At 50.4% G+C, this 14,649-nt stretch overlaps 1 protein-coding gene across 1 annotated transcript in view; it reads left to right on the forward strand.

Annotated features, from left to right (window-relative positions):
• NENF (neudesin neurotrophic factor) overlaps positions 1–14,649 on the forward strand; it is a 160,125-nt gene that overhangs the window by 100,919 nt on the left and 44,557 nt on the right. The window contains exon 3 of the mRNA XM_069608531.1: positions 7,576–7,679. Within this exon, the coding sequence (XP_069464632.1) occupies positions 7,576–7,679 (104 nt within the window). The remainder of the gene's footprint in view (positions 1–7,575; positions 7,680–14,649) is intronic.

Genomic DNA, 14,649 nt, shown 5'->3' on the forward strand with positions numbered 1-14,649 from the left:
TAAGCACGACATGGGAGGCCCTAAAGGTGGTGACCAGGGGAGAGATACTGGCGAAAGCGGGTGGCATCAGAAGATCGCTACGCAAGGAATTAGAGCTGGGCGAGGCGGAGATTCAGAAGCTTAGCACGGACCCCATAGACCAACAACAGCATGAAGGCAGACTTCGTACACTCCGCGGAGAATGCTCGAATGCTTGGAATAGGCTCGCTAAGTTCGACTTTGCCACCAGAACGAACAGGACGCACACGGAAGCAGATAGACCTAGTAGGCTCCTGGCCTGGCTCTGCAGGAAGGAGCACCCCAGACACACCATTACCCTGATCCAAGATGAACAGGGCAATACACACCAGACTCAACAGGAAATAAATGACACCTTCAAGAATTACTACGAACACCTATACTCCCACGAAACAGAAATATCTGGGGACTACATAGCGGACACCTTAGACGAGATAGGGCTGCCTAGGCTCTCCCCTGAGCAGGCCGAGGAACTAGAGGCAGATATTACAACAGAGGACATTGCCGAAGCGATCAAGGCACAAGCTGCGGCTAAAGCCCCGGGGAGCGATGGGTTGCCCTCGGAATTCTACAAAACTTATAGCTCCTCTTTGACACCACTCTTACATGAGGTCTTCCAGGAAATATACGAGCGAGGTATCTTACCCGACAGCATGAAGGAAACCCTAGTGGTCCCAGTTCTTAAGCCGAACAAGCCAGCGGAGCACTGCGATTCATACCGCCCGCTGGCCATGCTCAACCACGATGTTAAATTGTTAACCACAATCCTGGCTCAGAGACTGTCCAGACAGATAGGAGACATCGTACACTCAGATCAGTGTGGGTTTGTCCCAGGCCGAAATACAACCATGAATTTACGCAGACTTCAACATGTTATTGCACAAACTGATACGATCACTGAACCCTACGCCCTGCTGTCACTAGACGCCATCAAGGCGTTCGATTCCATATACTGGGAGTGGTTATTAGCAGTTCTGAAGGAATTCGGGTTTGGCCCACGCTTTATCAGGTGGATCCGAATACTATACACCGAACCAAGAGCACGGGTAAAAACTGGGAGACATGTGTCAGAAGTTTGGGAGATATGCAGAGGTACCCGTCAGGGCTGTCCGCTGTCCCCCATGCTTTACATACTGGGACTAGAACCCATAGCTATCTATTTTCGGAAACAATTTTTCGATGCTGGAATAAGGCTAGGGACGACAGATCACATAATCTCACTGTACGCGGACGATGTGCTTTTGTACGTCAGGGACCCCCACCTCAACGTCCCAACCATGCTGGACGTCCTTGATAACTTTTCCAAAGTCTCAGGCATACAATTCAACAGGGCAAAATCCTGCCTATTCCCACTAGCTGGCCTTAGGGACAGATGCTCGGAGGAGCTTCCAACACTAGGGATACAGTGGCAGACCACCAGGTTCCGCTACTTGGGCATCCAGATTATGCACACCCCCCAATTGATGCACGAAAATAACACTAATGCAGCAATACCCGCGCTGCGAAGATCAATGTCCTTCTGGGCAAAGCTCCCACTGTCGGCAATGGGGAGAATTTCGGTGACCAAAATGATAGTCCTCCCTAGGCTCTTGTATAGGTTCCAAAATGTGCAATATTACATCAAGAGCTCATTTTTCCGCCTCTTGGGGTCCATAACACGAGATTTTATTTGGGGGCGGGGCAGGCACAGAATAGCACACTCCACACTAGTTCTGCAACACGCTCAAGGTGGAACCCAACTCCCGCACTTCGAAAAATATTACTTAGCAGCCCAGCTTAGCTTTGTGTCCAAATGGCTAGCTGACGAGATCACATCCGAGACTCCCCTGCTACAGTCCCTGATTCCTCCACTGCAACTTAAAGAACTCATTTGGGCGCCACAACACCTGCTGAAAGACACACCCTTCATAGCCACTCTGGGGAAACAAATCTGGCATAGAACGAAATCACTAAGGAATCTAACACACCTGTACTCCCCAGAGATACCACTGATCTGGGACCTGTGTAGGTCAGACTTGGACTTGTTACATCTCAGGACCTGGGAGAAGAAGGGGGTTTACACGTGGGGAGATCTCTATGAAGAAGGCTCCTTTAAAGAGTTCAACACACTACACAATGTAGACGGAATACCCACCAGTCAATACTTGTGGTACCGAAAGATACGCGAAATAGCAAGACACAAATGGGACACCTGGCCAGAAGAACCTGAGTCTGATCCTCTCACAACTTTATTATATAACCTAGGCGAGGGGCAACGGCCGGTCTCCCAAATATACAGCCACCTCAACGATAATCCCAACCCAAAGGGAGAGGCCCTGAAAAACAAATGGGAAACGGACATTGGCCGAGAACTCTCGGAGGCAGAATGGTCCAGGGCGCTAATATTCCCTAAGGCTGTGTCGAGAAACCACAGATTCCGCTTTATACAACTAAATGTCCTGCATCGGACATATCTCACCCCGCACAGACTGGCGACATTCAACAGGAATGCGAGCTCCGACTGTCCATGGTGCAGGGCAGAAGGGGCTGACCTCACACATATGTTCTGGAAGTGCAACAAAGTACAATCCTTCTGGGCAAAAGTCAAGCTAACACTTGAGAAGGCAGGAGCCTCCAAATACAGATGGACTCCTGAAGAATGCATCCTAGGAACGTACTCTAGACCGGCCAAACTTAAGCACATGGTGAAACTAATGGACCTATCGTGCCTTCTGGCCAAAAGACATATCGCCATGTCCTGGAAAAAACCAACAGGCCCCAGACATGGCGCCTGGCACAGCGAACTTATCAGATGGGCCGATGCAGAAACTAAGGCTTGGGAAGACAGCGTTTCCAAATCTACCGATGACTCCAGCTCCACCCTAGAAGCATGGAGGGAGATAGTTAGAACTATCACATACCCCTCGGACGATAAACCCCCGTGAACAGGCACTAGCTAGATTGTGCTGAACTGCAAAACCTAGAAACTCATGTGGGAGGCCCCCAAACACCTATGGAAACTGCTGCACTCAAGAGCCCCCCCCCCATACCACCCTCTACAGAAGCCTTGGCAAAAGCACGAAGAAGACTAGATGCGGAGACGGTTTATGTTAATGTTATTGGTTTACTGTTTATTGTTTGGAACACCCCCCCTCTTCCCTGCGCCCTCCCTCTCCCCTCTCTCTCTCTATCCTCCCCCCCTACTTCCCCCCCCCCCCCTTTTTTCTTTTCGCCCTTCCCCCCCTCCTCCCATCCCCCCCTCACCTTTGTTCACTAAGATATTACTGCAAAGAGTTAGCTTCATTTGGCACGATTGACCGGCTATGTGCTACTGATTTTATGATAAATGCCAATAAACAAATTTGAAAATAAATAAATGAGGTTATTATGGTTTTTGTTCTTTTCTAGAAAAGACCTGATCAGTATTGGCACATTCGTTCTGTCCCCATTCATTCATACTGTTGAATGTCCTTTTTCTTATTTTGTATTCGTACACAACATTAATCTTAAAGCTGTGGGAATATGGACACCTACACCACTGCAGTGTTTCCCCCGTCCATCTCCCCAAACACTACTCAACTGTAGTTCTTTTCTTCAATTGCTCGTTTATGCATGTTTATCATACTTTCTCAGATTGTGGTGTTGTTGCCCTAAACCCAAGCATATTCCGTTTCCAGCCCTCTGTTTCTCGTCATCTTGCTAAAATGTTGACAATCTGGTTTAAGACTCCAGTGAGTTACTTTCTACAAAAGCTGCCCAGCTCGCCATTTACTTCAGTGTGTTTGGGTGGTCGATAAAGGTCTCCATGGGAAACAGGGATTTGCATTGCGTACGTCAGGCGTGACGGTGATGTTGACACAATGTTGCGATTTAACATTTATCTAGTGTAGTTAATGAGAATGAGACAGGAGTTACTGTTAGTGGTACTTTGTTTAGTTGATACATTTGTATGCGTGTAGCAACACAATGTCAAATCTGCCGATGCAATAGGAAAACGATGTAGTCGCGTGGCGTGCCACATAGTGCCTAAAGATGGGAAGCAAGAAGCTTTACATGTGCATGCAAAAAAGGAGATTTGTGGATGGAGAAATCGCTGAGTGGACGCAGCAGTCTTGAACATGCATACACACAGGTCTTTAGGGAACACTGGGAATAGCAAATACACAAATCTGTATGCCGCAAGTCCCCCCATAGCTAGGGTTTGTGTAGGTCGCAGAAACCTGGGGTGGCCCGATAAACTCTCTGACCCGGAAAACTGGTTGATAGCTGGGGAACGGCAGCTAACTGCATTCGGGCATTGATCATGGTTTATGGGTTTTTATCAGGTTCTCGGGAATTACAAGGATGTGGCCAGAGGCCATGCATGCTAATAGATTAGCGTGAAATGAGGACGCCAGCAAGTCTGGGCGGATAAGATGCTTATCGTCGGTGCAAAGGGAACTTGTTTGTTTCTCTCCCTCCTCGTATTGCTAAAGTATCCTTGGTAAAGCCATGTGCATCATGACCGGGGTTAGCGGTCCCAGAGCAGATGAAACGTGTGAATCAATAATGGTATGTCAATATGAAACTATGTGATGTTGTCCTGAGGAAGCAGATCTATGTTGAAAGGGGATTGCACTGGTCATCTGGCTACCCTCTGTTCTTGGGCCCAGGTCCCCTCCCCGCCAGTTGCACTCCTGCACTGCCCTCCTAGCACCCCCTGCACTCTGGGGCTGTTTTCTGTATCACTACAGACCCCTACCAGCACCTGATGTCTGCACTTAACCCATGCACTTGCCACCACTTGGCTGCACTTCTTATCTATTGTATTTATTGTTTTATTTATTTATTTTTTGTTCTATGTACTGCCCCCTCCTCTTTCCCCCTCACACTTTTCCCCTCTCCCTCTCTGCACTGGCGCGATCTCAATGTCACCTAGCCTAGTAGGATTGTTTGTCTCAGTCTTCCCTCTGTTCCCCCTCCCTTGCCCCGTCACCCCTTGAAATGCTTGTGTATAGGTGCATTATAAATGCCATATCATATCATGGGTTTGACCAATCATGTTTGGGGGATGACTTTGTAACAAAATTTGTGGGCGTGTGTTATGTTGCAAAATGTATATAGTGTGAAATCTTTTTGTGGTTCGGAGCGGATCTGGTTAGTTTGACTCTACGGCATGATCTAGCCACTCCCGGTGGTTTGTACAATAAACTTGCTTTAGGGACAAACCTGCGCTCGCTTCTTAAGAGGAGGGGCATTTTGAGTTACAGGGAGTGGAAGACCATGACCACAAGTTATTGGCACACAAACTACTGGACCTCCCTGTGCCTTTTGTGATGCTCTTTCTATTCAGTCCCTCCACAACAGGCTTTCTTTGTTGCTCTGCGTTTTTGGCTTTCCCCTTCTATGCAGATTCATTCTTTGCTTCCTAAAGAAAGACTAGGGTCCTCATTACAACTCCGGTAACAATGGTGCTGGTATGTTTACTGGCACTGTTACCGGACTGGCAGAGTACAAGTGGCACCCGCTTGCAGACTTTGACGGTAGCACCGGCACCATTATGAATGGTGCCGGTGCTACCATCTTCCCCATTCCCATTGAGTCCTATGGGACTATGGGAGTCCTATGGGAATGGGGAGTAACTTTATCCGACGCCTGGCTTCACGGACCGCCGGAGCCAGGCGCCGGAAGAAATGCACCACTCCGGTGGCAGCCTGCCGTTTTTACCGGCACGGCTACCGCCGGGGTTGTAATGAGACATTAGGTCAGTTGGGTGTCTGAGGAGTCCTTTTAATTTTCCTTGCAGACACATCAATCTGGCAATCTTTCTTTTCCCCACAGTCTCCTGACAAACTGGGTATGCTCAAATTTCCTGTTACTACCTGTTTTCTAACACCAGGTGTGCCATCATGTAGTACAAGAAACATTCCCAAAATGCCCCTTTCATGTAAACTGGCTGGTCCACGGCTTCCACTAGCATTTCAATTCACTGGTTCCTGGCCTAAGGTTTCTGAATGGGCTGCACATACGTAAGGAGTTTCACAAAGTATGCAACACCTCATGTGACTTTTTGATGATCCTTTTGCAAGCTTTGGTTGAGTAACGGGAGTCCTAGGACTCCTAGCTCTGTCACAACCTGCACAAGTCAAAGCACCATTTAAAATGCCAGCTCACATCTCCTGTTCTGGAAGACCCTGTCTGGTCATAGTTTGAGTCACCCTACCACTCAGACGTACGCTGTGGAACTAACTGGACAGGTTGGTTCCACTGTCTCAGAGTTGCTAAATACAATGAGCATGCTTTAGATTTCCTGTAATTAGATGTTCTATTGCCTGGTGCTCAGCACTTGAACTGCCCACGTTCTGTTTACGTAAACCTAGGAAACCTGCAGATCATTGTAATTCTACGAAACAGCCATTGGATCCTTGTTTATTGAACAAATCCAATGAGAAAACTGTCAATTCCACAGTGTAAGTCTAGTCCTGTTCCCATATACAATAGGAATATTAGGGTTATAAGGACCTGCCTTTTTATTTCTTTTCTGTGGAGCTTTGCTTCCATTTCAAAGGCAAGCAAGGCAGGCATTGGCTGGGCTAGTTTGTCAGTGTACACTATCTGAAACAGCTATGAGCTGCTTTTTTGGCTACGCCCATATATTCTGCATGCCTTAACCTTTAGAGTTAAATGACAATGTGGCCATACCAGGATTTGCTTTGTCGGTACTCAGTTGCATTATTTTATGCTGTGATCATCTCCCAAATAGTTTGTTTCTCTGTATTTTGTACCTTCTGGGACATGTGACAAGAAATGGTTGCTTATAAAATGTTTCTGTAATTTTGTAGTCCTTCGGATTATAAACCTCTGCCCATTGGAAGGAAACAGCCCATCGTCCTTAATGTTTTGTGTTGAAATGGATGAATCACTTTTTGGTAATCCAGATGCTGTTGGTTGGTGCCAGCAAGGGGAACAGAGAAAATATTACATAGAAGCAAGTGCCCTGCTGCCAAATAATACTGTGGTGCGCTTTGCAAAGAACATTACGCCAAGTTAAAACATAACCTTTCATTTGGTACAAGACCGTATTGTGACCGTTTTATTTTGTCGGTGTAAAACCCTGCCAGCTGGTGTGAAAGGGCTGGAGAGTTTTTGACGTCATCTTTAGCAGCGTTTGGTTTACTGTCTGTTGCCATTCAAGGCAAGGGATGTCCAAACTCCTTTCAAATGGTTTACAGAGACGACCACCTTTGCAATAATGTCCACTTTGTTTTAGAAATCTCTTGATCGTTTTTTATTCATGCATTCATTTATAATGTGGAAAAGGCATTGTCACTACACTGTTCATACATTTGCTTCCGCTTGTAACTATGAGATTCGTGCTGTTCGGACAACGCACATTTTCATTTTCGATGCAGCTTACACTAGAATATCGAGTGCCCGCCTGTGACAGCGTTCTAGTTCTGAGTGAAATGCTCTGTAGGAAGTTCTTGGAGTACTTGTTATAATAGAAACGGATCTGAGAAACCCTACACTGGACTGGATCTTACAGTCATTTATGTAATTGGAGGCCTGAAGACCCACTGTGTTCTTTTGTTTGTGCAGAATTCTATGGTAAAGGTGCCTCCTATAATGCGCTGGCTGGCAAAGATTCAACGAGAGCTGTTGCCAAGATGTCGCTTGACCCTGAAGATCTCACACATGATACAGTAAGGAATCATATCTATTTTATATTTGTTTTATGCTTGGTGTATAGGCACTTATTCCAACGAAGTTTTCGATTTTTAAGATATAGACATTGCAGACTATCTCTCATACAGTTTATCTGTGGTCAAATAGTCTTCGCCTGCAATGTAACATAAAATCATGCTCACAAGACCCACTATAAAAATATTTAACTACAATGACAGGGGACATAATAATGATCACCTTGGAAGACTTCTAATAGAACAAATCAAAGTATCCGTTGATATGGTAAGTCTACTTTTGTTACAGTAGCCCTCTTTTACCCCAATATAGCAAATGAAACGGTGCAGATCATAAAAACCCACAACGTTCCATGTCCAGCCTTCCTTCCCCCTTCCCAAATCCTGCAAAATCAATCTCCTTTGCATAAGAATGTACATGAGCAATTTCGCCCTATAGCTTCTGGAGGGTTGCATGTGATTGTTCAGATGGAATGTCAGCCTAAAATATTTCTCCCCTGATTTTATCACTGGATACCCTTTGAGAAGGGTAGATCAGGTCAAATATTCCACGTTTAGGGGACAGTGCTTCATGCAGGGACAGTTGACTTTCTAAGATCTAGGGCCCAATGAGAATGCACCACTGGGCATGAATTTTCAGATATGTTTTGGATATTATGGCGTTAGTAACCCATTCCATGGGCTGCACCGGGGGAAGGGTGGGGGTGGGAGATGTTACCACCCCTGCCGGTGTAGCGCATGGAATGGCTTTCTAATGCCAGTGGCACCCTGTGTTACCATAGAAATGACAGTTCCAAGATGGCCACCACGGAGACGGAAGGCGGGGCTCCTTAAGGAGCCCCTCTTCCATTTCCCTTGTGGCTGACAAAGGGAGATGGAGAGAAGCGGTCGCCACCATCCGGTAAGTCAGGCTGGGGTTGGGAATATAAAACAAATTGAGGGGGGGAGAAGATGGCAGGGTGGGGGAGGCTGTCTGCAGGTTCCGTGGAACCAAGCTGATATCAGCGGTTTAAGCCTGTGATCCATGTAACCTGATTGGCTGCCCCCCCCCCCGCCCGATGCTAATCTGTTAGGCCTTTAAAGTCCTCTTGATTGCCAATCTAAGTTGCATAGAATAACATTTTTGCACAAATGCCAGAATGCACCAGAGAGACTATTTTTAAACCGTTTCTCAACATGAACACCTTCTTTTGGAGAGGGTGTGGGGAAAAGTGGTGCAGTTAAGTATGCAAGAGTGTAAGTGTATAAGTGTGTTGGCAAGAAGTGTTGTGGCTCAGCGGAGTGGAAGCCACTTTTGTTCTGCCTTCTAAAGAGGGGGCACACACTGTCACAAATGGTTTATAAATGATTATTGGCGGCATGAGCATGGCTGGCGACCAGATGGAGGTATTTCTGCCTACACACGGGGGAATTGAGATGGAATGATTTGCCTTGGGTAAATAGTGAGGACTGCAGAAAAGTTGATCACACCGACTTTCAAGGTTGCGTTCGTTATCACTAGAAGGGTATCTAGTGATCAAAATCTGCCTCTAAAATGCCATTTCACTGAAACCAAGCTCCAACAATAGTGCAGCCTGATAACACTGGTGGGAAATGAGGCCGTGCTTTCGAGGTTACACGGAATTGCCTCGTTGCAAAGTGGAGTTGGGGGAAGGGTTAAGTGAGAGTAGAGGTAGGGTAAGAGGTTGGCCAGGAAGGGAGGGTGTCTCCCTCAAATGGTCAGCTGGGAGGAGGTGTCGAGGTATCCTCCAGAAATGAGCCCTGGGAATTACAGGAATATCTGTTCTTGCACTACAACTGTACTGGGGTGGTGAGGGACGCTTAGGCGAAAGGGGATTTTGGGGGGTGGGGAGGAGGATAGATTTCAGGGAAGAATAATATGGGATGTTACTGCACTGTATCAAAATTCAACCCATATCTATTTTCGAGGGGATTGGGTCCTCCGACGTATTCCATATCTATGACAGGTAATCACCACAGCTGTGCTGCTTCGGAAACTTTTCCGGCGTCTGCGTCCTGCGTCGATGACGTCGATGCGCTGACGTCGAGGACCTCCTCCGACGTCCGACGTCATCCGATGTGATAAGTAGGACGCACGACGCCTGTAGCCTCAGTTCCGTTTTTTCCGCGAACGTGTTGCTTCGTGTTTCTCGGTTCTAGCCTCGACTCATTGGAGTTCTGTTCTTCTGGTTCTTCGAACCTGTTCGTTTGTGAATATTCCTTCGACGATGTCTTCCACTTCGTCTTCGACCCCGCGTCCGGGCTTCAAGAAGTGCGGGGAGTGTGGGTCCAAGATGTCGATGACTGACTCGCACGACGCCTGCCTCTGGTGCCTCGGGGAGGCCCACGACACGGATGACTGTGTTGACTGCCTGTCGCTCACGTCCAAAGCCTTACGCGAACGTAAGAAGAAGTTGTCGGTAGGTCGGGTGTCCAAGCCCCGGAAGTCGAAGTCGGCGGGGCTTTCGACGGATGATTCGAGGGGTGACTCTCCGCGTCATCGTCGGAAGTCTCGTCGGTCTTCTTCTAGGAGTGGGTCTCGCCACTCCTCAGCCTCTTCGAGGCATTCTCGGAAGCGCCGTCACCGGTCGCCTTCCAGGTCCTCTTCCGAGGATTCTGCCCGGCACGTCGGTTACCCCACCGGCCGTGCGACGCCGGAGGAATGGGCTTCCTTCGGGAAGAAAATGTTGGCGATTCTTGAGTCGCAGGGTACTCCGCCGTCCGCGCCCCCGAGTGGGGTCGGCCGTGTGAGTTCGAGAGACACCGCTCGCAAGAGTGGTCGGCGCGAGTCACGGGAGCGGTCCCGTTCGGACAAGGAGGCTCGTTCTCGCCGTACCCGTTCCAGGTCCCGGTCCTCGACGCGTTCGAGACCGTGTGCTCCTGTGAAGTCTTCGAGGAAGACGTCGACGTCTGAGGCGTCGAGGGCGTCGACAGGCTTTCTCGAGGCTCCGGCTTCGAGGACGTCGTCGAGGCCGTCGACGTTCAGGTCGTCGAGGGACACGCTCGGGGCTCCGGCCTCGAGGGCTGTGTCGACGCCGCCGATACTGGAGGCGCTGCATCTGACGTCGACGCCGATTTCCTCGACGTCGACGCCGATCCTGTCGGCGCCGTTGCTGGTTTTCTCGGCGTCGGCGCCGATTCGCTCGACGCCATCGACGCCTTTCGTGTCGGAGGTCCCCCGTGTCACGGGTGTACCCCCTAGGAAGGCTCTGGTTAAGAGCAAGCACTCTCGGGTGCCTTTTCGCCACCTGGAATTTATTTCGGAGGCGGATGAGGATTCTGATGGCCTGGTTCCTAGTCAGGTGCCGGATGACATTGTCTCGGGCCATAGTCAATTTGACGATTTGAGGCAGTCGCTGCATGATGCCAGTGGTCTGGACACCTCTCCAGAGGTGGAATTTGGTCGGCCTGAGCCTGGCTCCCATGCCGATTCCTCATACCGGCGCCTTATGGCTAGGGTGTCTGAGTATCTGGGATGGTCTGCTCCCCCAGGGGAGTTTGTGCAGGATGATCTGACGGACATCCTTGATGTTGGTCCCCCAACTGACCCGGTACTGCCGTTCCATATGGCTTTACAGCGTAGGGTGGCGGCGGCTTGGACTGCTCCGGAGAGTCTCCCGGCAGTGGGCAGATCCTTGTCGCGAAAATACCGTCCAGCCTGTGGCGACCCCTGCTACTTGACCAGGCACCCCACTCCGGAAAGTTTGGTGGTGCAGGCGGCCACGGCCCCGGCAAAGCAGGCGTCGTACCCTACCATCCCTCCTGATAGGGACGACAAACGTTTTGATGGCTGGGCGAAGAAGGTGTTTTCTTCTGGTGGTATGGCGCTTCAGGCGGCCAACTCCATTTGTGCCTTGTCGCGTTTCACGCACACTCTGTGGAACTGTGTTGCGTTAGCGGCTGAACATATTCCCGAAGGGGACGAACGGGATGGTTTCCTTGCTATGGTCCAGGATGGTAAGGATGCCATGTGTGAGTCCGTTCAGTCGGGTTTGGACTTAGCTGAATGCGTCAGTAGGTCCATGGCGGCGAGCACCGTGATACGCAGGTTTGCGTGGTTGCGGAATTCGGGGTTTGCTCCTGATGTGCAGTCCCGGCTCCTCAACATGCCCTTTGATGGTGAACATCTTTTTGGCAGCAAGGCTGACGAGAGCCTTGAGAGGTTGCAGACCTCAAAAGCTGCAGCGAAGTCGTTGGGCGCTGCAGTTCGCCAACCTCCGCCTTTTCGTCCTAGGGGACAGCAGTGGAGGGGTGGCTCCTTTCGCTATTACTCGTCCTTTGGTAAAGCAAGAGGAGCTGGCAGTCAAAGGGGCCTACGCAGGGGTACCAGAGGTGGACGACAAGGTACCCGTGGTGCCAAGGCCGCTCGGGCAGTTGCCTCTTTGCCCTCAGGTAACGCCGCAGCCGCTCCTACTCAGTCATGAGGCCATGTCCCATGGTTCGCCGGTTGGGGGAAGGCTGGCGCAGCATCTTGTAGAGTGGCGTGCCATTACTTCAGATGTGTGGGTTCTGGAGATCATAACCCACGGCTACTGTCTTCCCTTTCGGCACAGGCCTCGCGACAATCCACCGGGGAACCTCTCTTTGAAGTGTCCGGATCCGCTCCTTGCGCAGGAAATTCAAGCCCTGCTGGAGAAAGGCGCCATAGAACTGGTGCCTGTAGCGGAGAGGAACAAGGGTTGGTATTCCCCTTATTTTTTGATTTCCAAGAAAGACGGGGGATTGAGACCCATCATGGACTTGCGCGGTTTGAACAAACTCCTCAGGAAGGACAAGTTCAAGATGGTTACTCTCTCTCAAGTCCTCCAGGCCCTTCAGCTTCAGGACTGGTTGGTGTCACTCGACCTCAAGGATGCTTACTTCCATGTGCCGATTCATCCCAAGCACACGAAGTACCTGAGGTTCGCGGTTGGCGACTCGCACTTTCAGTTTCGGGTCCTGCCGTTCGGTTTGACCTCCGCCCCGAGGGTTTTCACCAAGCTCATGGTGGTGGTGGCAGCGCATCTCAGGCAAGGGGGGATTCACGTCTACCCCTACCTGGACGATTGGTTGATCAGGGGGAGCTCTCCCGAGCAAGTCCTGGATCATCTGTCCGTCGCCTGCCACTCCCTTCACAGGCTGGGCTTCTCCCTCAATTTAAAGAAGTCCCATTTGACGCCAACACAGAAGCTCCAGTACATCGGAGCAGTGCTCGACACTTCCCTGGGGCAGTGTTTTCCTCCCCAGGTGAGGGCTCTTCACATTCAGCAGATGGTGCACAAGTTTCAGCATGCCCAGACGCTCCCGGCGTTCGAGTTCTTGAGGTTGCTCGGCCTCATGGCATCCTGCATTCTTCTGGTGCCAGAGGCTCGCCTGCGGATGAGATCTTTGCAGTGGGCACTCAAGTCGCAATGGTCGCAGTCCTCCGGCAGGATGTCGGACCCGGTTCAGGTGCCGCCCTCGGTCACCCGGGACCTTCTGTGGTGGGCCGTCGAAGGCAACTTGATGAAGGGGGCTCCATTTTGGCTACCCTGGCCGGAGGTGACGATCGTGACGGATGCATCCCTCACGGGATGGGGAGCTCATGCCAACGGGCTGACAGTCAGCGGTCGTTGGTCTCCGTCGGAGTCCAGACTCCATATCAATCTGTTGGAGCTGAGGGCCGTCAGGCTAGCCCTGAAGGCTTTTCTGCCGACTGTGCGAGGAAAGACTGTCCTGATCATGACGGACAACACTGTGGCCATGCACTACCTCAACAAAAAGGGGGGGGCAGGGTCACTTCCTCTGTGCAGGGAGGCGATGCAGCTCGAGTTCTGGGCCATCCGGCAGGAAGTTTCGATCTCGGCAGTTCATCTGGCCGGAGACGAAAACGTGACGGCGGACGCTCTGAGCAGGCAGAGCGCGATCTCTCACGAGTGGGAGTTGGCTCAGGAGATTCTCCTGGAGATCTTCGCCCTTTGGGGGACCCCTCAAGTGGATCTCTTCGCCTCCAGTGTCAACCGGAAGTGCGAGAGGTTTTGCTCGCGGGAATTTCCTCCGAGAGGAGCCTTAGGAGACGCGTTTGTGGTGGAGTGGTCATTCCCGCTGCTGTACGCGTTTCCTCCAGTCCCCGTCATCCCGCAAGTGCTGCGGAGGTTACGGAAGTTCGGTTCCCGGATGATCCTCATTGCTCCGGCGTGGGCTCGGAGGACGTGGTACCCGGACCTTCTCGACTTGTCCATCTGCCCTCCACGTCGTCTTCCCTACCGAGACGATCTGCTCTCACGGGAGGGGGGTCAGGTTCTCCATCCAGAGGTCGGATCCCTCAACCTTCACGCTTGGCTTCTGAAAGGTTGAGGTATAAGGATTGGGACCTCCCTGAAGACGTGATGGAGGTGTTGCTTTCGGCCCGAAGGCCGCAACTAAGTCTCTGTACCGTTGCCGTTGGCGTAAGTTCTGCGACTGGTGCAGAGTTCAGAATGTGGATCCTTTTGCATGTGACATCCCCATGGTTCTGTCCTTTTTGCTTTCTTTGGCCCACAGGGGCTTGCAAGTGGGTACCATTAAAGGTTACCTGGCGGCGCTGTCCATCTTTAAGCGCTCATCTGAAGAATGTTCTTACTTTAAAATCCCTTTGATTTCACAGTTTCTGAAAGGGCTCACTAATGTGTTCCCTCCGTCGCCTTTCCTGGTGCCCGGTTGGGATTTAAACCTTGTTCTTAGGTTTCTTATGGGTGCTCCGTTTGAGCCTTTACATTCTTGCCCTTTGAGGCTGTTGACTTTGAAAACTGTGTTTTTAGTTGCGGTTACTTCCGCTCGCAGAGTGAGTGAGTTACAGGCACTTTCTGTTAAGCCACCCTTCACTGTATTTCACAAGGACAGGGTTGTCCTTCGAGTTCGTCCTTCTTTTCTTCCAAAGGTAGTGACGGAATTTCATTTGGCCCAGAAGATTGTTCTTCCGGCATTCTATCCTCCTCCGCATCCTGGTAAGGAAGAGGAGAGGCTCCATAGGCTT

The sequence above is a fragment of the Ambystoma mexicanum genome, chromosome 4q (assembly GCF_040938575.1).
Source record: "Ambystoma mexicanum isolate Mex_15411 chromosome 4q, UKY_AmexF1_1, whole genome shotgun sequence".
Lineage (NCBI taxonomy): Eukaryota > Metazoa > Chordata > Amphibia > Caudata > Ambystomatidae > Ambystoma > Ambystoma mexicanum.